General features: G+C 36.3%; 1 protein-coding gene across 2 annotated transcripts; it reads right to left on the bottom strand.

Moving 5' to 3' along the window:
• On the bottom strand, positions 1-27,321 carry LOC127797268 (protein TRAUCO). Of its 2 annotated transcripts, XM_052330008.1 has the most exons (5): positions 26,078-27,321; positions 21,767-22,006; positions 20,795-20,909; positions 20,219-20,339; positions 1-317 (listed from the first exon to the last, which is right to left on the bottom strand). In XM_052330008.1, exons 1-4 carry the CDS (start codon positions 27,201-27,203, stop codon positions 20,327-20,329), a joined length of 1,494 nt encoding a protein of 497 aa, XP_052185968.1. In that variant the 5' UTR covers positions 27,204-27,321; the 3' UTR covers positions 1-317; positions 20,219-20,326. The 2 variants fall into 2 exon arrangements, with proteins under 2 accessions (XP_052185968.1, XP_052185969.1); XM_052330009.1 differs by lacking the exon at positions 20,219-20,339.

Raw genomic sequence — 27,321 nt, forward strand, 5'->3', positions numbered from 1 at the left:
TATCTGAAACAGTGGAGTTCACTCTACTCCCACTTTTTCCACAAAAATATATATTATTGTAAAAACATTGAGGATGTATACACACATAAGCACACAATCAACTAATTGTCTTCAATCCAACCAAAACATATTACAATGAACCATCTTACAGATATACACTACTTTGAAATGTACACATCACCTCCAAGAGTATTGTAAAACCATAAGCTATGGCTAGACTCGTGCTATATAGACATGCTTCAAAACTACAAGGAAAGGATCTTCTTGTCATTGAGTAAACTTCTTCAGATGAGCCCCCAACTTTGTTTCATGTCATTCTGAAAGTTTAAGTAATATAATAATGAGTACCTTGACTCAGTAGGCATGAAAATTAAATAAAAAGGAAAAAGGTACCACTCCACATCTAGGCATAATAAGGGGGAAAAAGGACTTGTGCTTGATGATAATTTTGTCCAAAGATTACTTGTTCTCTTCATAAATGGACATCGTAAATGTGGCATTTTATTGGTCAATGGTTGTGTTGTAGTGGACAAGCATTTCATATAATTGTTACATGTCTTGTGCCATTAAGACAGGAACTATATGTTCGCTATACTTGTTTGAGAGAAGTGAATTAAGGCATGAAAAGAATGAAAATGGAAAAGCGATTGGACCGAGTAATGTCTTGATAGAAGTATGAAAATGAATGAAAGAATATGCATTTTATAATTAACAAAATTATTAAGATCCAATGTGATTATCAAGTAAGAGAAGACGCATAACAAATGGAGAAAGAGAATTTTAATGCCTATTTAAAGAAAAAAGGACATGTTTAGCGTTGTGAAAATTATAAAGGGATTAATATTATGAGGCACAATATGAACCTTTCGAAGATAGTGATTGAGCAACAGATGAGATGAAAAACCGAGTCGTCTAAATATCAATTTGTTTCATGCCTAATAGGTCAATTATGGAGGTTACATATTTGTCAAGGCACTTGACAAAAAGGTCAATAGATAAACAAAAAATTACATATGGCATAAAAAAAAAGTATATTGTCACGACCCAAAAAATTTCCAAAGATAGATCAGTAATATGAATTACATGTATTTCTATTTTAGTTGTACTCTTATGATGTAACTGTTAGTTTCTTCATTTGTAAAGCCTATAAATAAGCTAAGATAGTTAGAGAATGACATGTTTTGAATGATAACTGAATTTAGTTATTTCTTTCTCATCAATTATCTCTCAATTTCCCTTTAATCTCTCTCTAATCTCTCTCTTTCTCTATTCTATCTATTATCTCCCCTCTTTTTGTCCAATTCTCTTTCCAATCATTTTGTTCTTGGTCCTAATTTCCTCAGATTCTTCTAATTTCCAATCCAAACCCTAGGTTTAATTCCTAGGTACCGGACAAATTGATATCAAAGCCAATGTTCCTTGGCTATGGTTCTTGCAATTTTGATAGTTGATTTCAACAACTCGACAGAATTGATCGAGCAGTGACTCGTGGATTTCGACAAATTCAATAGAGTGGGCGAATTTAAGAATCACGACAATTCAGCGATCTCGACAGCTAGTAGATTTAGGCGATCTTTGATTAATTTGCGACTGTGAATTTTGGTCGTTCTTGTTTAGAATTGATAGAGAAGCAAGCCGGGCGAGTTTCAATTGTGATTTCGATAAACTCTCTTAGTCGTGACAGAACTGACAGACTTCAACTACAGCAGTCACAATCCAAGAAGGCAACTTCAGAAGTAAGTTCGACGAATCCAATCCAACAAAACGAGTTACGAGATCCAGACGACTTTTGAAGGCTGATCAAATTGTTGAACTATACAGAACTTTTGTTATGTGGTTTTTGACTTCTCTTGCTCCCGATTCAAGTGTTTGAGATAGATCAAGTCACAAGAAGCAGAGTGCAGCAATACTGGACTCGGAATTGAAGGCAAAGCAAAGTAGTTCATAAAAAATTCTTGTTTAATTTTTGAAAGAGAGGACTAGACTCACTTAAGAGGCGATGGAAAAGAAATTGAATAGTGCAATTGATCGATGGCGCGAGGAAATCGACAATCGGATGCTTGAATGGAGCAATCTAATATGCAACCATATGCAATAGTTTTTCATAATGTTTTCTAAGATGTATCATGTAATTTCGATTAAAGGACCAATCCTCTATGTTGATATTGGAGCCTGAATGGTTCCTTAGATTTCAAACTTACCGAAAATTGAGGGCCAATCGGATTTGGAACACAACATTGATTCATTAAATATCTTGGTTATGAAATAGGTTGGAGCTATTGCAGGTGATGCCTGTGATATGAATTCGAGGTTGGATCAAGTCTTTGATGCTCCACATGTAGTCAAAGAAGTTTTGATTAGGCAATCTAAATCATAACTACCTTATATTAGCTCTAAGGAAGTTAATTGCTCACAAGGATGATGAGGTCCTAAGATTAGAGGAAGATCGTCTGCCTGTTCAACATTTTTTTGCTATAGCTAAAGATTTTGTTAGACAATCCTTTGGGCTCAAAAGAGCCAATATCGAAGATGATGACATGAAGGGAACATATATAAATAGAGGTTGTGTTCCATCACTAGCTTTTCTTATGGTAACTGGTTGGATGTTTGAACTTCATACTGATCATCATTTGCATGTTTCAGCTACCAACTACGATAGTCAGGGAGAGTGGCTAATCATGTTCTTAAATGGGAGTCCAATCTAGGAGTCCAATCTTGATTGGATAACTATTGTAGAAAGTGGTTATATTTGGTTCGAACTCAATAAGATTACTTCTAGTGAAGTTCTAGATCAACTTATGCTTGGAAATGATTTTGTGAACCTAAGAGCGAAGATGAAAAGGCCTACAAGGAGAAAGAAAGAAAGAAGAATAAAACATATAAAGAACGTTGGGATTGGATGAGAGTAGTGGCCAATCGCTATAAGTTCTTGGGGACAAGAACTCTTTCAAGGAGGGGAATTGTCACAACTCCAAGAATCCTCAAGGAAAGATTAGTAATATGAATTATATATATTTCTCTTTTAGTTGTACTCGTACTCTTATGTTGTAACTGTTAATACCTTCATTTGTAAAGCCTATAAATAGACTAAGGTAGTTAGATAATGGCATCTTTTGAATGATAATTGAATTCAATCATTTTCCTCTATTCAATTCTCTGTCAATTTCCCTTTAATCCCTCTAATTTCTCCTTTTCCCTGTTCTGTCTATTATCTCATTTTTTATTTCCAATTCTTTATCCAATCTTTCTATTCTTAGCCCTAATTCCCTTGGGTTCTTCCAATTTTCAATCCAAACCCTAGGTTAACCCCTAGGTACATGACATATATGAAAAAATGTTTGTTTAGCATTATTGCAAAATTTTTGTTGTCATGAGCCTTGCTTATCTAAAAATCACGTTTGTAATAATCACTTCTAGGATGAAACAATTTAGAATCTACCACATTATTTGAGAAATGTTTTTCATATTATTATGTGTTTGGCTATTGATTTTAAAAAGAAAAAAAAAAGTGTTGGCAACAATCAAACAACAAAAAACAATATTGGCATAAACAATTTTTTAGATAATAGTATTTGGATATAAATGTGTTTTGAGTAAATTATACTCAACTCTCATGTGCTTAGCTAACTTCAAAGACCTTCTTACCATTTGAGAAATTATAATGACCTCTCCTATTGTTAAGAAAAAAATGTGAAGATGACCATTTTGCCTCCGTTATTCTCTTCCAATTAAAAAAATTAATATCAATTACACTAAGTTTGGCATAATTACAAGGACCTCCCCTCTAGTTTGAGAAATTCCAATGCCCTCCCCTTGAGGTTTAAACCTTGTATCACCCTTCTTGTTAAATGACAATTATATTTTTTAAATGTCAAAAATGCCCTCATATTTAAATCTTTCTATCCATCTTCTCTGCTCTTATCTCTTTTTCTCTTTCCTTTTCCAACTATTCTCTTTGACAATAGTGCTATCTTGTTCTCTTTTTCTTTCTCTCTCAATCTTTGAATCGATCTTATGTGGTTTACGCAAAGCCTAACTCAATCCTTGGATTCTTAGTGAACCCTAAAATCATTTTAGGTTCTTCTCTGGCCATGTTTTTTCTTTGATATGTTCTTTTATCTCTTTCTTTCTCTTTCCTCATTTTCTTCTTTTTCTTTTTATTAAAAAAACCAAGGCGTGGGTTGATCCATCTGCAAAAGAATCCCTTCAATGGCTGGGGTTCAATGTGATGGTTGGCCTAGCCATTGTTGGGTTTCATCTATCAATGGGATGGCCATTCGTGGCTAGCGAGCCACCAATTGTATTTTTTCTCTTTTATTTTTTAAATTTTATCGTACAAAGGAGGGGAAAGAGAAAAAAATAGTGAGGAGAGAAAAATTATAGGGTTAAAATAGTCATTTCACATTAGTCTTAATGGTAAAGGAAATTTTTGTAATTTTCCAAACCAAAAAGGAGGTCCTTATAATTAAACCAAACCTCCAAGCTCGTTAGTGTAATTTACCAAAAAAATAAATTGGGCACCTAACACTAGTGATGTTAAGTTTCACAAATGCGGCCAATGGTCACCATTAGTTAGCCACCAAAAATTTTATTATTATTTCATTTTAGATAAATTCAACACTTGTTAAGATTTGGCGAAAAGGCATAGACCACATCTATGTTATCAGAAATAACATGAACCTTTTTTTTAATTAACAAATCACCAAAATTGAACTTTTCCATTTTCACTCTCCTCTCATCTCTTTCCCTTACCTTTCTCTTTCCTCTCCTTCTCACATTGATGGTTCGCTGATTGTCAAAGATCCAATCACTGCTGAACACAAAGGAACACGCTATCTCTGTTATCTCTTCTCCTTTCTTTCCTTATAATCTCATCTCCCCCGCCTTTTGTTCAACGATAGCGAAAGGTTTGCCTATCACCAAACTAATATCGCGATAAGGTTACTAGAAATTGAAACCTTATCGCAATGTGGTTACACCATCACCATGTTGACCTAAGAAATTGATAGAGTAAAGGGGGAGGGAAAGAAAGAGGAGATGAGAGAAATATGGAGGAATTTCACAATGGCATTTTCTTTCTCAATCAAAAACACCATTAGTCACTCTCCCCCCCCCCTCTTTTCCCGATGCCCTGGCCCACCCCCCATTTTCCCGGTGCCCTGGCCCAAACCAAAATTAGGCTCTCTCTTTGTCTCAATAAGGAACCTAGATTTGGGTTCCTCTTAAAGGTGACATTGGTGACTTATAATTTTTATTTATTTTTTTATTTTTTCTATAATTACAAGGGGGAAAGCATTTTGGAAATTTGAAAATTAACAATCATGAAGGACAAATGGGAAAGTGATCCGCAATTATGAAAGTAAAGGGAAGTAAATGTTATTTTTGAAAACATATGGGTGGTCGATGTCTTTTTCCCAAACCTTAGGGGTGCAACATTAAATTTACCTATTATTCCAAAAGATAGAGAAGTAAAAATAGAGGAGGAAGGGATGGATAACAAAGTCTAATAGCCAAATGGTCATAGAAGAGTCTTATGTACAAAGAGACCACAAATAACTTGACACAAATAGTAGATTTGAGGGGACTAATGTGCAAGCTTGAATAAAGAAATCTGAGAAAAAGTTCAAGGGAAGTGAGGACCTTTATGGGCTCAACAACACTATGGAACCTTTTTTCACTTCCAAGATGATGGAGGATATATCCTCCAAATTCAAGCTACCTCAACTAAACCAACAACAACATAATTGAGGTTCTAGTAGAACACCTCAACTATTATAGGTATGCCATGGAGTCTAGAGGAGCAATTAACACCTCATTGCATAGATGCTTCTCTTTGAACTTGAAAAGGGGAGCAACGAGTCAAACTTTGCAACCTAAGAGCATTCATAGTCTGAAGGAGTTGGCAAACTAGTTCTTGGCAAGATTAATCTACAACACGAGGGAAACCAAGCCTTGTACCACCCTATTCAAGGTTAAATAGATAAGAGATGAGACTTTGAAGCAATACATAGAAAGACTAAAAAGTACCAACCTTCAAGCACAATCAAGAGATGTGCCGGGGGGGGGGGGGGGGGGGTTGGGAATTAACCCTTTAGAGTAGAGATACAAGGAAGACCCCCATAGATCCAAGGAGAATTAACCCTTTAGAGTAGAGATACAAGGAAGACTCCCATAGATCCAAGGAGATATCTGAACGAAACAAGCTTGAGCTTATGAAGCCTATGCTAGCAGGTACATTCTCTTAATCTTTGTTGCATAGGATTCTAGTAGAGATCAACGATGATCCACATCTTAGGTGGTGGTAGTCTATGAAGCCAAACAAGTTAGATAGGAGAAGATACTATGCCTTCCACAAACAACATGATCATGATACAAAGGAGTGCAAGGAATTAAGGAATGAGATTGGAAATCTAATTAGTTGAGGCTACTATAAAAGGTTCGTAGTAGAGAGGGGCTAACATAAGGAAAGGGGCCAAAAAGGTAATAACGGGGGTAATAATAAAAACGACCAACCATGGAACAAAATAGGCTACTAATAGTAGGGGTCATTCCTTTAATCATGGGGGAGAATAGTAGGCAACTAATGTATGTATTAATCTCTCAATGAAGTAACAAAGACTTTTTTGCTCACATGATATCCTTTTGAATTCATTTATCTAGTGGAATCATACTTATCAAGCACTATAAGATAATAGTTGAAGGGCTAAGAATTAGTATTAAGATACTAAGCTAGTGGTAAACCTCAGCAACTTTAGGAAAATACCACTAGACAATGAACCTACCCACAAGGTAGGAAGCACATGGTGAATCTTGATCTCTTTGGAGAAACATCACCCAATAATGAAGCTACCTACAGGGCAAGAAACACATGGTGAACCTTGATCATCATGGGGAAATAGTACCTGACAATGAACCTACACACTAGGTAGGAAGCATGTGATGAACCTTGAGAACATTGAGGGAACACCACACCATAATAAACCTACCTAAAATCGGTAAGAAATGCTCTTGGAACAAACTTTGAGGAACAAACCTCTGCATCACACTAAGTGAGAGATCTCATGGTTTTACCATGAGGAAGAACCTAGAGGGTTACCACAAAGTTGGAAATTCTATCAAGTTTAAGGGAGCCTAATCCCAAACTCTATGCAAATATGTGAACCATAGGGATAGTCCAAAAACCTACATCATGTCATCTACTTGGGTTAACTAGGGGGGTTGTTTAGGGTATAAGGGAGGATAATGCAACATTGGTACAAAATTTCGCTACAAGTTAGGTCAAGAGGTTAACATGTTGCTTGACCTCTCTAAATGCGGTGCCACCTCTTTACCAAAACCATCCATTTGTTCTCCATGTTTCATACTGAGCCTAACTAACTATAGGGCCTAAAGAAGACATACTTCTCTTTTTGGTTCTTGCCACCTCTTAACAAGGCTATGAGAGCCAATTCTAGTAAGTTCTTAGGCGATCCAGTCTTAGGGTCCCCGATTGCATAAAAGAAAAAAACCAAAAAAAAAGGCGAGAGGGACCATTGACACCTTGTGACAAAGTAACAAAAAGGCCACCAGATTTTGCCCTAACACAAAGCAATTTGTGAGCCAAAACCCATGCATACTACACCTAGCTCATACTCAATCACATGGAAGAACTCCAATTACTACTATATCCTTGGGAAAACAAAAAGGCCACCAAGGAAAACAACAAAGTACAACAAGAAAGAAATACATTTGATATATAATTATTACTATATCCTTTGAATCATGACAATTCCCCTCTTTGAGAGAGCTCCTGTCCCCAAGAACTTATAGCAACTGACTTTTGTTTATTCATTCTACCCATGTTTTCACTATATGGTTTATCCTTTGCCTTATTTGGTTCCTTTCTTTTTTCTTTTTCCTTTTTTTCTTTCTCCTTCTTGACCTTTTCTCTTTGTTCCTCTTTTTCTTTTTCCCTTTTCAGTCGATCGGTATTCAAAGCTCTCCCCAAAAATCTATTTGCTTTCCTCCTAACAACAATTCTAGTGATTTCTTTGATCTTTATGCAATCATTACGCCAATGAGTTTTACCAAGAAGTATTCCGACAACAACTTGCTCTTCCATTATCTTCCGAACCACACCTTGGTTCTTCTGTCCATTTCATTTCATTTGTTCCTTCTACATCCTCCACTGTTTCAAATCATGAATATACTCTTGAAAATTTTCAATGCGATCACATTTTTCCAGGCGCGAGCATCTTTCATCATCCTTTAATTGATCTCTAATTTTCCTCCATTAGATGTTTACTTTGATTAAATCGTAGGTTTCCAAGAGTTGGTTGCATTTTAATCCATTTCGCCTATCCTCCTTCGAAACTTTTTCCTACTCCTTTATCTAAAGTTCCACCAAGTAGCTTTTGAGCAGATCATCATATTCTACAGGTCGCTATATCACCTTGAACCGTTCATCTTCAATAGATTTTTCTTCCAATGTTGTCGCAGCAGTGATATTTCCAACACCTACCATTCCTTTTTTGGCATCCTGAAGTGCTTGATCCAATTCAAGTCCTTTCTCATTTCCTGCAATTATCATTCCTTTCTTGATTTCTTGAATTGCCTGCAATAATTCATTAGTTTCTTGTAAACCGTAGCTAGTAGGTAAGGATTCCAGCTCCTGTTGGAATACGTTCTGTAGTGGATTTTGGAGGAAAGTCCATGGGTAGATTGACCTAAAGTATCTTTGAAAGCTTACTCATCAATTCGTCCAATCTTTGGCCAAAATTATCAGGACTTTCTCTGTTTTTATCAAGTTCTCTTTGTACACTTTCACTAGTTGTAGCACTTTTTGCTTGATAGCAACTCGCCTTCGCCTGAGCCTGCCTTAAACTTAATTCTAGAGTGTCATTTCTCATCTCAAGCTACTTCATTCATGTTCCTTTTGCCATCGCCAATGCTCGCCTAAAACTTTGACTTATGTTCATTGCTAGGATCACCTGAAGAATGCCTATCTCACAACCAAGAATCGACCACAAATGATCGCCTTTGATCGCCATCGCCTATGATTAGCAATTGCTCAAGAATTTTGCTTCCAACACTTGCCTTCTTGACTCGCCTTACTTGCAATTTAGCAACTGAAGACCATCGGCTCTGATACAAAATGTCACGACTCAAGGTTTAACTTAGGGTTTGTAAAGGAATTTGGAAGAAATCAGGAGAGAAAGAATAGAAAGGGACGGAGAAGACAGAAAAATGGAGGGAGAATTCAAAGAGAACAGAGAGGGAAGTCATCATATATCATTCAACAACTGTCCAATTCTCTAGATTTCAGCCTATTTATAGGCTTTCTAGCCTTTTAGTTATTAGAACAACTGAAAGGTACAAACAAGGAAAGCCGCAAAGTACAAGAAGAAAGAAATACATCTAATATACAATTACTACTATATCCTTAAGGTTGTGACAATACCTTGCTACAAAGGTAATTTTCTAACTACCAACTACTTGCAAAAAATCAAAATCAGAGTCCAAATTTCTACATTTTAATATTTAATTTTATAAATTAATTAAAAGATTTTGTTCTTAATTCATTAATAATAATAAACTTTATAATTCTATCATTTTCCTAATAGTGAGTTAGCACATTGTTCCTTACAAGTTTAGTACCATTATGTATCTTTGACAAAATGTCAAGGTACCTTCTTATTTGCTTTTTTGTTGGTTTTTTAAATAAATTTTTTACATTATTTTTAAAAATAAAATTCACAAAAATAATGTGACAATTTTATTTCTGGTTAAAATGATTTTAGTGAGTTTTCCATTATGAATGTATGTAGATAAATATGAAATCATTTTAAATAAAATTCTGCATATGCAGTATTACTTTTGTTTTTGTTTGTCATTTTTTTCCTTCAATCCCATTTGGTTAGACATAAAATATTTTCTAGTAAAGTGTTTTACTTATTTTTTGGTGTTTGGATAACAAAGAAAGTAAATTTTACATCAAAATATGATTAGATGATTATAAAATATTTTGCATTCCTCTATTTAATGTTTTATGTGATTATAGAATTGCTTTAGATAAAAAAAAGTTGAATAAATTATAAGACCAGCTCTATTGTAGGGTACAAAATGTTGAGCAATAAAACATAAATATATACAAAATACCAGTGCAATTGAGATAAGAACATTCTAGTAAATGTGTAATTGTATAAGGAGAGACAAAATTAGAAATAAATGTATCCCTATTAAGGATAAGATACCTTGAGAAGCAATTAATTTGGTTTGGTCATGTGTGAAGACAACCAATAGATGCTCATTCAGGAAGTGTAAATGAAATGAAAAAAAAAATTGTAGTAAAAGAGGTAGAAGACGACCAAAAATTTTAAAAAACTTTCAGAGATGACATAAGTCATAATGGTTTCATGGTCTTAAATAGAGATGAATGGCGAATTAGAATTTAGAATTTATATAGTCAACTCCATCTAATGAAATTATGGCCTATTATCTTATTGTAACATTTCTCATGCCCTCAAATCCAAATCCAAATTACCATATAAGAATCTCAAAGTGCTAGATGGATAGACGATAAACCTTTCAATACCTCATACTAAAACCTTGAAAACTAAATAAAGACCAAATAAACTAACTTCATTAGAACATAAACCCCTATTAGAAGAGCATCCCAAGGAGCAAAGGATAACCCTGCGAAAGTACCATAGTTACAAGCCTTTTGCAATGGACACACATAACTAATGAAAATGTTCTTTTATGGGTGCTTTCTTTTTAATATATAGTTATTAATAAATTAGATCATTTTGCATAAATATAGTTATATATTTTTATAAAACATTTGTGCAATTCAATTTATGATCATCAAAAGCCTTGATTTTATTAGGTGGGGTTGAAAACATAGATTCTAATACTCCAAGTTATATGTATATATAATATTTATGCGCTACTAATAAAAAAATTAAAATAAAAATACAATCACTATGGATAATTATACACATTGAGTTTTTGCAAAGCATAAATAAGTTCTTTTGTTTTCCTTACACTGAGATGAGAATTGGGAGTTTAGTTGCCGATAACAAACTAATACCAAATAATACTCTCAAGGCAAAAAAAAAAATACTTATATTGTATATTTCACATGACGAACAAACAAAAATTAATTTAAAAAATTATAATAATGCCTCAGAAAAACATTTTTTTACTTTCAACTCTTACCATCTTTGAATTATTTTTATAAATGTGTAGCAAAACTGTGAGCTAATAGTAAATCACCATGTGACTAAGAGACACGTGTCAGATCAAGTTCCATGTGTTTGACAGGCAAACATTTTGGGTGAAGTCTTTGATGGACAATAACCTTAGGTGTGCCTAACCGCCCTTGCAGTTACTCAATAGACAATTACTAATGGATAGGGACACAATTGTCGTGCTGGTTACTTTTAACTCCACTACTCATGAACAGACAATACTGACCATACTGAAGCCATATCCTGACAGTCAAGAAACGGTTACTTATAAGTCATGCACATCATCGTAGAAAGGTGGTTACCAGTCATGGCAGATGGTTACTTGGCATGGCAACATGGGTGAAGAAAGGTACTGACTACTCGTCATGGTGGATGAATGAACATTAGTACTCTTGGGAGACCGTTACCATTGGCAGATGGGTGATGGGGCAAAAGAACCCACACTCTGGAACCATAAGATGTCTAGCTAACACATTAGCTAGGTAGCCTCACCATCTGAAGACGGTTATCCCACATCGCACTGGACGGTTACCTACTGTCACGGCAAACGGTTGCCTTGCATCATGGCAAACGAGAACCGATACCAACATAGGGAGACAACAAATAGGCGACAAGGAGAGCTCGTGATCCCCAATCGTTAGTGACCAGTTTTACCCATTATCTCTTGTCACTAGGTGACTTCAACGACTAGAAACTTATAACGCAGAATATAAAATGACATTCATAATGATGGAATCAGGTATGCCTAACTACATTTCTGAAACTCTTTCTTCTTCTTTCCAACTGTTGTTTATTCCAAACTCAATCGAATCTGACTTTTAAGCAAGAATCGAAAAGTTTATCCTAGACACAACCTGAAGTAACTTTTTGTTCTTGTCCACAAGTACTTTGACCGTCACTGCACAACCTGAGGCACTGCATTTCTACCCTCCGAATCTACTCAACATGTTGTGGATTCCAACAATAATAACATAATCTTAATTTTTTTAATGTCATCTCTAAGTGGCACTTCTAACTATCAATACTATTATAGCATCTTGTATAGCACACATCATTACTCATAAAAACAGCGTCTGGGTACGCAAGATTCTCCATTTTGCAAAGGTTAGGAAAAAGTCATATTTGTACATAATCTTCCCCTTGCTATTTTTACAAAGAAATTATTTTCACAACTCAAAATAATTTTATCATATAACAATTAAAACAATTATGTGTTCATGTTTCAGTTAATAAGTGAAACTTAAAATTTTAGAAGGGTATAATGACAACTTGTTATTACATAACTAGTGTTCTCAAAAGAAAAATAAAAAGGTAGGATCCATTTGTTATGGTGTGCATGAGAGGACTAAACTAGCAGATGTAAGGGATGTTAAAACGTTTCATTTTGGAGGCCAACTTGAACTTCTTTATGTTGTATGCTGAAGACGGAATCTTAGTACAATCCGCCACAAGCTTGACAGCGTAGAGAGCATTTCTTTCGAGCAAAAAAGTTCAAATTGTTCACTCCTAGTACGAATATACTGTAATAATTAAGAACCCAACAGCTTGCTATTCAATTCACAAGGATCACTTCCCAGATTTAGTTATGAATGGAAGACGGATGAATTTCTGACTTGTTATGAATGCAATTGAAATGGAATGACAAGATCAGGGAGCCAATGGCTCTCTTTTTTACTTACAAGGCCGCCCATCCTCTAACCAATTTTAATGTAGAAGGCATTCCTTCTTATCATGATCACTTTCAAGTTTAAATAAAGGAAGAAAGTTGTGTTTAAGTAGTTGACAATTAACAAGAAAATCGTTTAACCTTCCCACCTAAATTTAAAACCATGGTAAAGGAGCTACTTCAAATTCATTAGGGAGTTAGGTATAGAGGGATTTTAAAATGAAGTCATTTGAAAAACTTGCAGTTTAAAAAGCTTGCATCCTTCAAATTCTTCTATTTTTTGGGTCCAAACTCACTCTGAAATTGGACAAATCAAATGCTCACTAAAAATGCATCCAAACAGCGAATTTGGAATTTCAAATTCCAAATGATACGGTCAAATGACCCTATCCAAATGCGACTGAAGGATTAGAATCCTGCCAAAAGAATCTTCTTGCCAATAGCTTAGGTCTTAAATCCAACTATAATAAGTAAATATTCTCCAACAGCAGCACCCTAGGAGCTTTTGTTAAAGCCATCATCCCACAGGTACTAACATCCAATTAATAACATCGAAGTTGCCACATCTTCCATTGCATAATTGTAAACCGGCACCCACCGACAGAGCATCCCAACGGCAAGTTTTCTTTGAGTTGTTCAAATTCATATGCAAAGAGTGACAAAGTAAATGCTACCTTGTAATTTAATAGAAAATTTTGTTTTATATTTGCTTCCTTCGGATGTGATCAACTGTTAGTGATGTATGCCCTAATGCTAGATTTAGATGACATCTAATAGGCTTGCAATAAATACATTTAATATATCTTTGTATATATCTATAAAAAACAAGTTTATCTTCATTCATAAACTCTCCAATTTGATATATGAATAAGTCCCTAGATCTCTTGTATATAATTCTTATTCTTAAAATGTTAAGACTATGCGATGAGATTCACTAATAACAGGATTTCTTAAATGATTCTTGGTCCTTAAATTAATCGAATGGGGACTTTGATTAATCAAGTATGGACTAGCATAGGGTTTTCAACCTTGCTTAGTATGAATTACTGATAGTTAAGAATGGTGAGTCATATACCATACAACACGAAGATGTCTCTAGTAAACTTGTGAGTGGTTGTTGGAGAACAACGCACTGAATGTGACATTGATGACTAATCACATGACATTGTGGATAATGGTCATGTCGTTTAGTTGTGATAGTGTAGCTAATCCTTAGACTTAAACTAACACGCTTGTCTTGTGTATTAGTGTGTGGAATTTATTAATACGTCGAACCATCCAATTGCGAAGTGGAGATTTTTATCTATGTGGTTCTGTATTGTTAGTATATGGAGACAGGTGATCAGGGATATGATCTGTCACCCTCGTCGTTATTGATGAGGTGAACGTCCTATGTGGTCTACTATTAGTGTGACAGGATAGTCCATGACCAGAACATATTGATTGTTCAAGAAAAGTATTTCCTGATATGTCATCTAGTCATGCTGATAAGATCTAACACATAGTTACTGAGTTTATTATTCCATGACTCTCGCTCAGTCGGGACATTAGATGATGGAAGGATTATATCACACAGTAATCGTTAACTATTATAGGCTCACTGGAAGTTAAGACTTCATTGTCTTCTATATTATCCTAGATCGCTGCTAGGCGCTTTCCAAGACCTCTCAGATCGTCACCAAGATATGGAGAGATTCTTGTGATAGGTCAAGGAGTGTTGGCCGATGCCAAACGAGTTTTGATGCTATCTATTTGCTAGTAGACAGTGAACTTATAAAATCACACACCATATAGTGTTTGCATCTGGTATTGGCATTGTGCACTCATTGTGTCTTGGTTATGTCATTAAGTGTTAATGGCAATAGTATGTTAACAGTTAGCGTGTTGGATCACTGAGAGTCGACTGTCTTGTGTAAGCAGTTGATTGGCTTGTGGTTGGGATTCAACTCCCAGTGTCGCCTCACCCTTCCTTAGTGTGGTCCATGTGACACGAAATTAAGGAGTTGGTAGGGTGGTTGGGCAGAGCTTCAATTGGACGTGGAGGTGAACAGAAAGGTGGGAATTGGCTTGGCTTCTGCTCTTTGTTCCTCTTCTATTTTTCTATTTCTTTTGTTTTCTTCCGTTAGAAATTAACAAAGCGTGAGTGTCACGCATGGTAAGACACACGGGTGTCGATGATTCGGAATCCTCAAGCTAGCATGGAAAGAAGTGCACGAAGCGGTACCAGGTTGCACGCTAGGTGTGGACAGAATAGGCCCTCCACACTGTGAGGAGGATTCGGTCTCAGTATAGAAACAGTTTATGTACTCATCCTGACATCGGGTTTCAAGTATTTCATTTATTGTATTTTATGTGATGAAATAATGTATTGCTTAAATCTCCAAACTGTGTATGGTGTGTGTATTTGTAGCTTCTACTATGTATGTCAGATGCATATAAAAATTTTAATTTTGTCTGCACCACCATACATGAATTCCATCAACTTGGGCAAAACAAAAGATAGATTGTGGAAAATGGTTAATTTGGAAGTTTAAGTACTCTCTCCCCTTCTCCCACAAAAGATGTTGTGAATATGGTTTTTTGAGGCATCTAATAGAAAGGATAGATAACATTTATATATTTGAAAACAGCCTATGTAAGCCACCAAGAAATCTTGCCAAAAAAAAAGAATTCAAATTATTTATATAAAAATTATTAAGGGCGTGTATCATCGAGCAGAGAGTAAAACTTGTAGGTAAAAATTATTTAAATACTTTATATAAATTATTTATTATTTATATAATAAATCATAAGGTAAAACTTGTAGGCAGGATACAAAAGCTCTTCCAATTAACAACTAAATAACATCAAGTATTTGTCATGTTCTTGTGATGGGCAAAGCACATCCAAGTTAAGTATGTTATTTGCAGAAGATATTGTCTTGGTAGATGAGACAAAAGAAGACAAGAATATTAAACTAGAATATTGAAAGAATAACTTAGAAGTCAAAGTTTTAAGTTCAGCAGCTCAAGAACCGAATATATGGAATTATAAGTTCGGCAAAATAAAAGTATGGGTGATGCCATGGCAGGATTTCAGCATTAAGTTATTCCTAGAAAAAATTAATTTCACTATCTTAAATCAATTATTCAAAAAGAATGAAAGATTATTGAAAATGTTATTCATAACAATAAAGTAAAATGGTTAAATGGATACATTTTATGTGTTTGAAAATCTTTTATGGTTAAAAGAAAGTTTTACCGTATGGCTATAAAACCATCTTTATTATATGACTTTTCAGGTTAAAAGAAAGTTTTATCGTATGGCTATAAAACCATCTTTATTATATGGCTCAAAATGTTAGACAATTAAATACCAACATATGCAATTATGATCACAATTGGGATGATTTTACAAAGGCTATGCAGCTATACAAGAAAGATAAAATTGAAAATGAAATTATACCTAATAAGGTTCTATTGGCACCTACTAAAATAGTTTAGACATATAAGAAGACCAACAAATGCATATATGAGACAAGTAGATGAAACGGGAATTTTATGGTTGGAAAGCTAATCATTTAGCCGATTCCACTTGGTTGTTTGCTCTTGGTTCAATGATTAAGGAGCTGGAGGAGCTCCAAATACTTTGTGGTGTACCGAGTAGCGAGTTTAGGTATCTTCTTTTTAGTTGAGATAAATTTTTGTCTTCCTCATAATGCTGGGCGGTTGGGTATTAATGTAAGCCTCCCATATTTACCCTCGATTATTGTCTACTTAATTAGTCTCAGCAAAACTCGCATTTGATACTAGCAATTCCTCAAACCCCATATTTGGGCTGATATCATCCTCTATAGATGATGGCACAATGAAATGCACAGCTAGGAACCTATGCATACTCAAGCCAAGGGTGGGTTAATTCATTCATCTCTATTGAGGTATTAGGCAATGTTAGGTTTTAATAGGGCCTTAGGTCTTGATGTCATTTCCTGGCCCTCAATTCCACTATAGTCAATCTCTAGCCCTAAAGTGGTCAAGGTCGTTCCTCATGCCCTGCAAGGTCGAACACTTCCTAGTTTATAAGAGGTTGAACACTCATCTTATTAGAGGTCAGGGTCTTCCCAAGCTATCACTAGGCCAAGGTTGTTCATCATCCCTTGAGAAAGGAAAGGGGTTGTTTCTTGGCCCTTGCAAGGCTAGGTCTTTCCCCAGCCCTTTTATGATCAAGTTCCTTGCAACTTGTTTCCTCATCAATTGAGCTCCTCAGCCATCTAAACCAAACCATGATCAACTCTTTACCTTAACTATCTTATATTATTCTTCATTGAGTTACTCATGCCTCTCAAGACTTCATTGTGTCCATATGATCATTTTGAGGCCCATTTATCAATACAGTAGGCATGTCCTAATCGTTATTAGATGGCTTTGTAGGCCCATTTGCTTAATTGATCCCATGCCTCCCATAGGTAACCTTAACTGTGCACAATAAGCAGACCCTAAACATATCAACAATCAACACGTGAAGCATATAAATGCCAAGACCTCAAAATATGGGGTACCGACATATCTTAAGAGCATGGTGTTATCTTGGCCTCTACATAGACCTTACATATATCATGAACAAAAATAAATATATACATCAATAATCTAAACTTCGTCTACACAAAATACAACATATTATTCACAATTCACAATGCAACTCATAGATCCCAAAATAATTGAGCATACTTTTAGGGCATATGTAGACCCTATCAAGGGTAAACCTCTAAGCATCTTAGTCCTAGTCACAATTCACAATATAGGGTACCAACACATCTTAAAGTGTTAGCTACAGCACTGCATGGGTCAGTACGCACAACGCCTAATATCCATCGTTTATGGCTAGGACTACTAGGGTATCTAATCCCATTCACTCCCCTAGCTTTTGTCTCTTAGTGTTAGTATCGGCTTAACAGAGTGTTTTCGTTGTTGTGTTCCTTTCGATCTCTACCCATTCCCTTTGCCCTTTCTAGCTTAGTAGTTTCCACCACTTGTTCAAGCCCTGGGATTTGACAGCGGACTTAAAAAGCCACCTACGTACAGACACTATATGTCCAATCTTTCTAGACAATGCTTGCATCCTTTGTATTACTACAACTGCTAGCACATAGTTAGCCTTAGCCAATGCTTATTACCTAGATACCATCATTGCTTCTTCTCCAAGAAAATAAGTTTACGACCCATGGGCCCTCTACCTTGACATGGCATTGCTCCATTAGTCTTTCCCCCACTGAGGAAATTCCCCATTGTTGCCTCCCATAGAAGTCTAGGCCATGTCTTAGTCACAGTGTAGCTGATCATCCTCTCAGACCAGCTATTAATCATCGACTTCGTAAGCTATTACCTCACCAACTAGCTAATCGGATGCTAACCCCTCCTTAAGCGGATTCCTCCTTTTGCTCCTTAGCCTACGGGGTATTAGCAGTCGTTTCTAGTTGTTGTTCCCCTCCCAAGGGCAGCTTTTTACGCGTTACTCGCATGTCTGCCATTGAAACACCACTTCCCATCTGACTTGCATAACATGCCGCCAACCTTCATCTTCAGCTAGGATTGAACTCTCCATGAGATTCATAGCTGCATTACTTATAGCTTCCTTGTTCGTAGACAAAGCAAATTCAGAATCGTCTTTCATTCCAAGGCATGACTTGTATCCATGAGCTTCATATTCACTTGGAGTTCACTCTTAGAAATATAGCCATTTCTACCCCCTCACATCAATCCCACAAGCCTCTTATCCATTCTCATTCAATCACGATGGGGGAGCTAGTCAAAATAGAAAAAACTCATATTAGTTTTAGGGATAATCAGGCTCAACTAATGACTTCCACCATGTTAAGGTGGCTCCTATAGCCCATGCAAGAATGGCCTACAAGAGCTTAGTAAGACCACATACACATAAAAATGGCACCAATGCAACCAAAAACCTTTTTCATCAACTAGGTATCCTTATGGTCACAAGGTAAACAACATGCCTGCACCCCCAGGATAACAATCCACTTCCCAAGTAACCCACATGCCCTTAAATCCAACTTGTTGGGATGGGTCTCACTCTTATGTAAACCTTGGCCCCCAAGTACACAGTTTATTCCTTCTATGATGCTCTCTATAATAAGAAGAGAGTTAAATTCCCCTAAAAAGCCATCCAAAATATAGTCAATCCCCCCAACATTACCTTTTTTGTATAGACAACCACCTTGGATGCTATGCTTTTCCAACAATCTTAGGAAACATAATCAAAGAGTAATTGATTAGTGTTTCATGTGTAAAGAGAGTAGTGAGTCTGTAAATCATCTCCTCCATTGCTCCTTGGCAAGATTGTTCTTGTGTTTTATGTACATGATTTTAGGTGTATAATGGGCAATCCCAAGTTTAATTTTGGAATTTTTAAATGTTTGGACTCAAAGAGAGACACGAGTTAACTAGTGTACAACTTGAACATCATTTTTTTTTTTTTTTTGTTTCTATTTTTTGATGTATAGGCATTCTTGGGACCCCGTAGATTATTTTGCAATAGGCACATCGTACAAATGGGAAATTTTTTTAAAAAAGGGGGTAAAATTTAAAATTTTACATGATTTGACAAATTATCTAAATCTTACTAATAAAAGATAAGAATAATATATATATATATATATTGTATGGGCAAAATCCATGTTACTCAGTGAGCTTCACTCTCCTCATTCAGCACCAATAAGTTTTGCTTGGTAATACAAGCCATTATTATTGAAAATTAAAAAATCAAATTTATCGATTCAATTCATTTTAGTAGAATTTCATTGTATTGACGATGAATAATGTGCAATCAATTATCAATTAGAGATTTCTATAATTCATCTCCAAGAAATTGCAATATCAAATCTCTTAACTACAAAAGCCTAATAAAACCTAAAAACTCTTGACAAGCACCAAGACATAAAATTAGGACTTGAAGTTCAACCTAGGAGTGGCAATGGGACAAGACTAGGTTCTAATAATTGCATCCCTGGCCTTGATGCCCCAACTAACTAATATTCTATAAAACCATTATATCCCATGTCATTCCTAAATGTTTGTCCCCCAATTTTTTTTTTTTTTAATCTTCCTCAACCTCTTTTAGCTACAAAGCCCTTTTTGTATGGCAACAAATATTCAAATTTCAAACCAAAACTTTAAAAGCTGAAAATAGGAAATCTTTAATGTGAAATTCTAAATCTAATGGTGGACATTATGGATAATCAGTTCCATAACAGAAAGCAACTAGGGGATGCAAACACTTATAAGAAAATGATGATATTATTTATTCTAGAAAAAGAAAAAAATCTCACCGAAGACACCGACCATGTGTTATGAAGAATATATCGGCCTCCCATTCAAAAATATAATGTTCCTTTTAAACTCTAAAGGTAAACATTTGTCACACACTTCAAGAATGTCTATGCCCATCGCCTAAACAAAATACACACACATTACAAGTTTAAGAACAAGTGCAAGTAAACTATAAAATTAAAAAATGTATAATATATGGCTTTAAGACATGCCATCCTTACCTTATACTCCTTAATTTCATTACCTTTCAAACAAAAAACTTAGTTTGTTTACTAATATAGTTTTCTAGAACAAATATTAGGACTTCTTTCTAATATTTACATTGTGAAGAAATTTTACTACTTGATATGGTAATATAAATTTACTCATAATGCAATAACAATTATAATTTTATTCCTATATTAATTTTGTACTTGTTTATTAAGTATCTTCTCAGTGCCATGTCCTCTAATAAAAGATTCCGGTACCAAGGCCCAAAGGGTGTCTGTCATGCTGTGTCCATATCCTGCTTTTCAAGCAACCAGCAGAAAAAGACTACTGTGCTACAATTTCAATTGGAAGTGGATTCAACCAACCTGGGGTTTCTCCTTATGCTTAAAAGGCCAGTGTGTGCAGCTTCCTTAACATCAGCATCTCGCTCTTTTACCACTTTCAGAGTGGGGCCCAATCTGAAGGAAGTCAATGGATTACCTGACATCAGGAGAAAAGTTAAGTTTATATACCTGTCACAAAAACAATTCAGATTATATAGAAATTGACCGCCACGCTAAACTAAAGATAGGCAAGAAAGAATAGGGAAAAACAACAAGAGATCTAGGATATTTGGTGCACAGGCTGCTTAATGAGAAGTTTGCCTCCTTTTCTTAGTTCATGTCCATCCTTGCGAATGCAAGGATACAACCCAGAAACAGAACGGCAAGAAAGTAGTGTGAAGGGTGTGATCATGTTAGTAGAAAAGAAGGGGCAATGGTCATAAAATAAAAAGAAAATAAAAAAAGCTAATGCACATACTATTATTTCAGATCAGCTAATCTGATAGCCAGAAAGATTTTATTCGATGAGAGAGAGCTGATAGTTTCTCTTGTTCATATTTCCTGAAAATAGATACAAAGAAACCCTTCCGGGAACATCCAAACTCATAACTGAGTCATCTTTACCTATTATCAATAAACCAGGGGAAACCAAAGATGAGACCCGGGGAGGGGGGGACTACATTCAAACTACCTTAATAAATGCAGCCAAGGTTATCTTCAGTAACTAGTCCAGCTTGATGCAAATTTCAACACACATTAATTCACACAAGCTGCAAACTTGGGAGAACCATTTAGCTCAGGATGCATCTAAATAATTCACATGCAGTCTGCTGATTTACTCTTCTAATAAAAAATTGAGTTTACAACACTCAACAGTTCATTTGTCAGACATAATATAAAATTTTTCCAGGATTACAATACAGGTCAAACATGAATCCTTCCCCGACTTTTGCAATGCTCTAAAAAATTGGTAAAAAATGCTGTATTGCTAATTTTTCTTCTCACTGGACACACCATTCTCAATTTTGCCATCATAGCCATGATAGGGAACTTCAATCATGGGTCTTGGAATAGGGCGACCACCAAAGTCGTTTGGAAAGAATCCAAAATCAGGGCCAAAGTTGAATTTCACAACACAATTTGGTTGATTGGGAAGAGTATACATTGAAGCTGCAGGGTAGTATCGGCCACCATAAAGATCCTGAAATGCAACTCCCTGGCATACCCCATTTTTGAAGAAAGAGATTTCACTTCCTGCAAAGAGAAAGCAACCCATTACCCAGCTTACATCTCTAGCTTTACAAATTACTTAAGAAGTATAAAAAGAAAGAACTATTATAATAAAAAGTCAACACCATATCTAACACTAAATAATTAGCAAAAAACTCAATAATTTCATCACCAGATACAGAACAAATTCCATGTAAAATAAATTGCAAAACCAGATAAAACCAGATACTTCTGGTTAAAAATGGAAATGAACCAGATTTTACCAGGTTCCACAGTAATTCCAATTCCCACTGGATAATTGTTACCTGATCAATTTATATAAGAATTAAACAATAATTTATATTCTAAAAATCTGTGTCCACGATCATTTTTTCGCACCATATAGGTGTTCCACATATGAGATTAGAATTGAACTTTTGAAATGAAATCATGCCAAAAACACATTGATAAATAAAGTTATTCTGAAAATTCAGAAAAGGGCATTCCCAGTGAATGAGGTTCCTTACTTTGCAACAGCCTGGAGAATACAGTTTTTATATGCAGTGACAATCTAAAATAAAAATAAAACATCATTTATAAATTATAATATGCTTAAATTTAGCATGGGAAGGAGCAAATGTAAAGACTCGTCAAAAAAATTTAATTTTTACACCAAAAACTTGTATCTAAATAGAAAAGCAAGATTATATATAAGAAAGTAATATAAAATTTAGGTTAAATTGGCCCTAGACCTCCTCTCGTTAGGGCCATTTGCATCAAAATCCCCTTATGGTTGATTTTTATCCCTGGAGGTCCATGTAGTTTACTTCTTTTTTTCTTTCTCTCTTTTTTTTTAGATGACATCCCTCCATTAGTTTTTGGCATAAATTTCATCAGTTAAACACAAGTAGTTAGATTAGATTTAATTAGATCCTGTCTCTCTAGTTACAAAAAAATTATTAAAAGAAAAAAGGAAGCCATTGGTGATGGCCGACGATGGCCGACATCAGTGGTTATCATTATGCTAAACCCTATCACAGTTGGGGTTGAACGAAAGGCTGGGAGAGGGGGGGAGATAGGAGTTCGGGCCTTTTCAAGCTATTTCAAGAGACAATTTGATCCCAGGAGATGCATTTCTGACTGTTAATGGGATTCAATTGCCAGAAACAACAAGGCCTAGCGTTGTTCCTCAGGTTGTTCATGTCATTAAAAAATCTCCAAAAGAAATGTGTTGATTAAAATTGCAAGAGGGCAGCAAGGTTTTGAAATTGGAGTCACCCCAGATGAGAGAGAATTCAGATGGCCAAAATTAAGATTCACAGGTTAGGCCGAAGAATTTCAGTAGCTCTGAATTACTCAGGCCACAAGTGGGTCTGACATCTAATGTTTTGGACAGCTTTGTCGGTCTCTGTGGTTCAGAATTTCCAAATGTTGGTGCAAAATTAGATATCTTTGTTGGTGATGTTACATGAAAGCAATCACAATTGAGTTCACCATGTTTGTTTAAGTAATCTCCTGCTTGTCTTACATAGGGAATCATCTCACAATCAGCCAGCGATGCCTAGGTTCACTGAACCCAGCAGATGGGTTCGAGAGAGGAGGGAAAAGGTGAAGGCGAGGGAGAGAGCTTCAATCTCTTCGTCTCCACTGACTAAACCAAATTCATCTTATTCTCCCCTTTTTTTTTTTTGGGCCCTAGCTTTAACCCAAGTGTTGAGTGTGGTTAGGATAAAAACAAAATTACATCATTTAAACCACTGCACCGACATCATCAGTGCCAAAAACTAGTGGAGAAGGTGTCCAAATAAAAAAAGATAAAACCACAGAGACCTCCAGGAACAAAAAAAAGCACAAGGGACGTCCATGCAAATTGTTCAAACCACAGAGGATCTGGGGGCAATTTACCCTATAAATTATTTAAAATTGTGTGCAGAGCAAGGAACCCATGTACCCATCACTGGTTGAAATTAATTTTTAATCTGTTCTCACCTCATTTGAGCTAAGGTTTTGAAGGGAATCGTCCCTATCTGGCTATTTTGCCTAAAGGAGAAATCATATTGGTCTGAATTGGCAACTATAGACATGACTAATTAGAGTTTAGAGGTTGACAGAACTTGGATTGCCAAAATCTCTACTTTCTTTAAATTGAACTTTGATAGAAGGGCTGGTGGTTTTCTTGTAGAATATATTTCCCTTACCTCTCAGCGCTACAAGCATTAAGGCACTGCAAGAGACATTTGAGATAGCATTGAGAATAAAATTCATTAGTGCTACCTGCTGGTGCATGCAGGCCTTACCAATGGTGGGTATTTACTTTCTCAGGGGAGTACAAGGATTATCCAACAATTGATCAATTCATGAAAAGAAGTCTAGATATATATATATGTAAAAAAAAAAACTTGCAAAGGTCTAAATCCAAAAGGCAAGGTACAGCATTTAGGCTCAAGAACAAAATCAGAACAGGGGGGACTGAGTTAAAATGTATGTGAAGCATACACAGAGTTCAGAACAATTAAAAATTTCTTTCTTGAACTTTCTTGTGTCATATACATAAGAAGACTGCCAATAAGGGGCAAAAGATTAGAAAGAGAAAGCAAAACTTACAGCAAAAAGATTTGGAAACATACAATTAGGACCAGGTTTTTTACCTCTTAAAGAAGGCATGCCAAGAATTAGTAGAATTGGGGCTATTTAACAGAGCCTTCTTAGGGAAATGGCTTTGGTGGTTTGAGGGGGGAAGAAATTATTTTTGGTGGGGAAAGAGGTTATTTTTGGTGGAAAGCAAAATAACATCATCTCAAGACTTTCAATCCCGTTATTAGGTGGACTCAGCTAAATAAATTCTCGCTCTCCAATCATCTTTGTCCATGATCATATGTTCTATGTTTTTGGCGGAGGGTGACTTGAGCGTAAAAATGGGTGTTCATCAAGATGGCGGTGTTCTATGTTCACTAGCTCTCCTTCTAGTGGTAGCTTGTGGAAATATTTTACGAGGGTGCAAGAATAATTTCTTCAAATTCATCACTTTCTAACACCTAGCGCAAGCATAGACCTCTTTGTGAGGTTTTCTTGGCTTGTTTTGGCTCACTAGTTCTAAGGAGGTTTTTGGTGAGGGAGTGTTTCTTCTCTTCCTCTAATGGCATGTCTACTCTTCCCATTTCAGACGTAAACTCCAAGATTGATCCATTATAAAATCATCCTTAATTGGACAAAGGAAAGACAATTGTCCTTAAGAGTTTACAGAAAGAGGGGTGAATGTTCAATTTGTTCATTCTATTAAGTCCCCTACAATAAAGAAAAATTGGGTGGAAAGTTTCAACTTTCAAGGAGATTGGAAGCCCCTCACTGTAGCCTTCTTTTCCTGCAGTTTTCTTCTTTCAGTTCTATCCCTACACCCTGATAATCCAAGGAGAGGAAGAAGAAGAAGAAAGGATCAGATGCTAGATGATGTTGGACAGCTGCTTCATATGAAAGAACACAGAGTCTATGGATCAACTTGTTTTGCACTATACTATGGTTGAAGATATTTGGAACCTCATTCTTACCATTCCCAAGCAGTGGATTAGTTTTGCTTGGATTGACACTCCTTTATGTGGCATGTATGGCACCTGGGAGACAAAATGGCTTTCAAGGTCATAAAGAGAGATTTATAATCTGAAGGAACCATTTTCCTTTGCCTTTTGCTGTCATTACTCATTGTGGGGAAATTATCTTTCCTTTTTTTGACTCTTTCCTACTTTGTTTGATGAATTTTCAGCTTAATTTAGTAGCTTGGGCAAGGCTTAGCCTCTTTTGTGCATGTTTTGCCCCTTTCAGAGTGCTTTCTTCTTGTTATAGACTCTAATAAGCATTAAAAAAATAAATGACAATTGCATGCTGAACAACAAAAACGTTATAGAAGTCCAAATGCAATTAAAAATGAATCTTATGAATTATAATGCGGAGATACCAAAACTATAAGTCCACCATCAATGATGAAAATCAATGAACAAATAACAGTTTATGGCTACAAGAATCAAACCAGGCAAAACTGATAAAAACATTTAAATTTGAGTAAAATACACCAACTTCAACTACATAAAAGAATGTTAAGAGTGTAGAAACTAAGTCACTTACCTGGCACTACTTTAGGTGGACCTTCTTTCTCATCTGGTGCACAAACATACCTCTGCCCCTTGTACCAAACAAAACGAGGAGGCTTCGGGGCATACAAGGTTCCCTCAGGCAAATTTATGTAAAACCCAATTACATCGCCTTCTTCATACCCTTCATCGCCATACTTCTCCCTCAAAGCCTTGTGTATTTTACACCCATCAATATCCCGATAACCAAAACTATTTGCATCATATCCAACTGGTGCCTGCAAGTCCCCTTTCTCAGTCGACCACCCCAGTCTTGTATGTCCTGTCTCCCCCAATTTCACAACCTTAATCTCAAAATACCAAGCACCCTCCACAACCCCTCTAGTAGCCCTAACCATTCTATAGCCTTTTGCACTACCAGCGCTCAACCGATCATCACTCAGTTCAACTTTCTCGGCTTTGTATACCTTGGACAAACAGATGTTCATATCAGGGGTATCATCAGTTTTATCAGGGAAACGCGGAATCGGAGTGATTAACCTATTGTCCTCCGGTTGGGAGTTGTGGTTACTGGACTTGGTCTTCTTCTTACCTTTCCGGGATGTGGATTTCGTCCACACATTATTGCCCTTCTTCTTCGACTTCTTAACTGTTGTGGTGGTTGCGGTGGCTGTCATTCTCTTCATTCCAGTCTTTGGAAGTAAAGTTGCCGCTTCTTCATCGCCCAATTGCTCTCCATTCGATGTCAATGACGAAAGTTGCTTCTGCTTCTTCGGCAGGGGCTCTTCCTCTTCGTCATCGCCGTCGTCTTCAGATACTTTAGTGAATTTCGGCGAATCGACAATATCTTTGTCAGCTGGGGGCGACGATTTCTGGGGCTGAGGATTATCGGAGGCTTCGTCGTCGGACATAGATGTATCTTCGGAAGCAATAGGTTCTTTCACGTCAACTAAGGGTTCGGTTTCCGTATCAGGAGTTGCGGCGGATGTGTTCGTGGTTTCCGTGGTCGCGGCCGCGATAGCACCGCCATCGGTATCGGTAGCGACCGTGTTGGATGGGGTCGGATCGGTGACGCCAATGTCACTGTTTTCCTCGTTGTTGCTGTCGTCGTCGTTCTCTTCGCCATTGTCATCTCTGTAAGACGACCGGAAGCTACCCATTCTGGACAGAGAGGGAGAGGGAGAGAGGCCCCCGGGGGGGTGGGGGGATTGAGTCTTTATTAGGGTTTGGGCGGTGAATGAAACCTTCTGTCTGTATTTTAGGTCTCTGTTCTGTACC

Source organism: Diospyros lotus, chromosome 3, assembly GCF_014633365.1.
Source record: "Diospyros lotus cultivar Yz01 chromosome 3, ASM1463336v1, whole genome shotgun sequence".
Lineage (NCBI taxonomy): Eukaryota > Viridiplantae > Streptophyta > Magnoliopsida > Ericales > Ebenaceae > Diospyros > Diospyros lotus.

What these genes read in the sequence shown, in the direction of transcription:
- LOC127797268 (XM_052330008.1), bottom strand. Translation starts at nt 27,203, where the DNA reads ATGGGTAGCTTCCGGTCGTCTTACAGAGATGACAATGGCGAAGAGAAC. An exon ending in TCCACCTAAAGTAGTGCCAG is followed by an intron (nt 22,007 to 26,077) that starts GTAAGTGACTTA and finishes TTCTCTTTGCAG; the next exon opens with GAAGTGAAATCTCTTTCTTC. An exon ending in TGATGGCAAAATTGAGAATG is followed by an intron (nt 20,910 to 21,766) that starts GTGTGTCCAGTG and finishes TCCTGATGTCAG; the next exon opens with GTAATCCATTGACTTCCTTC.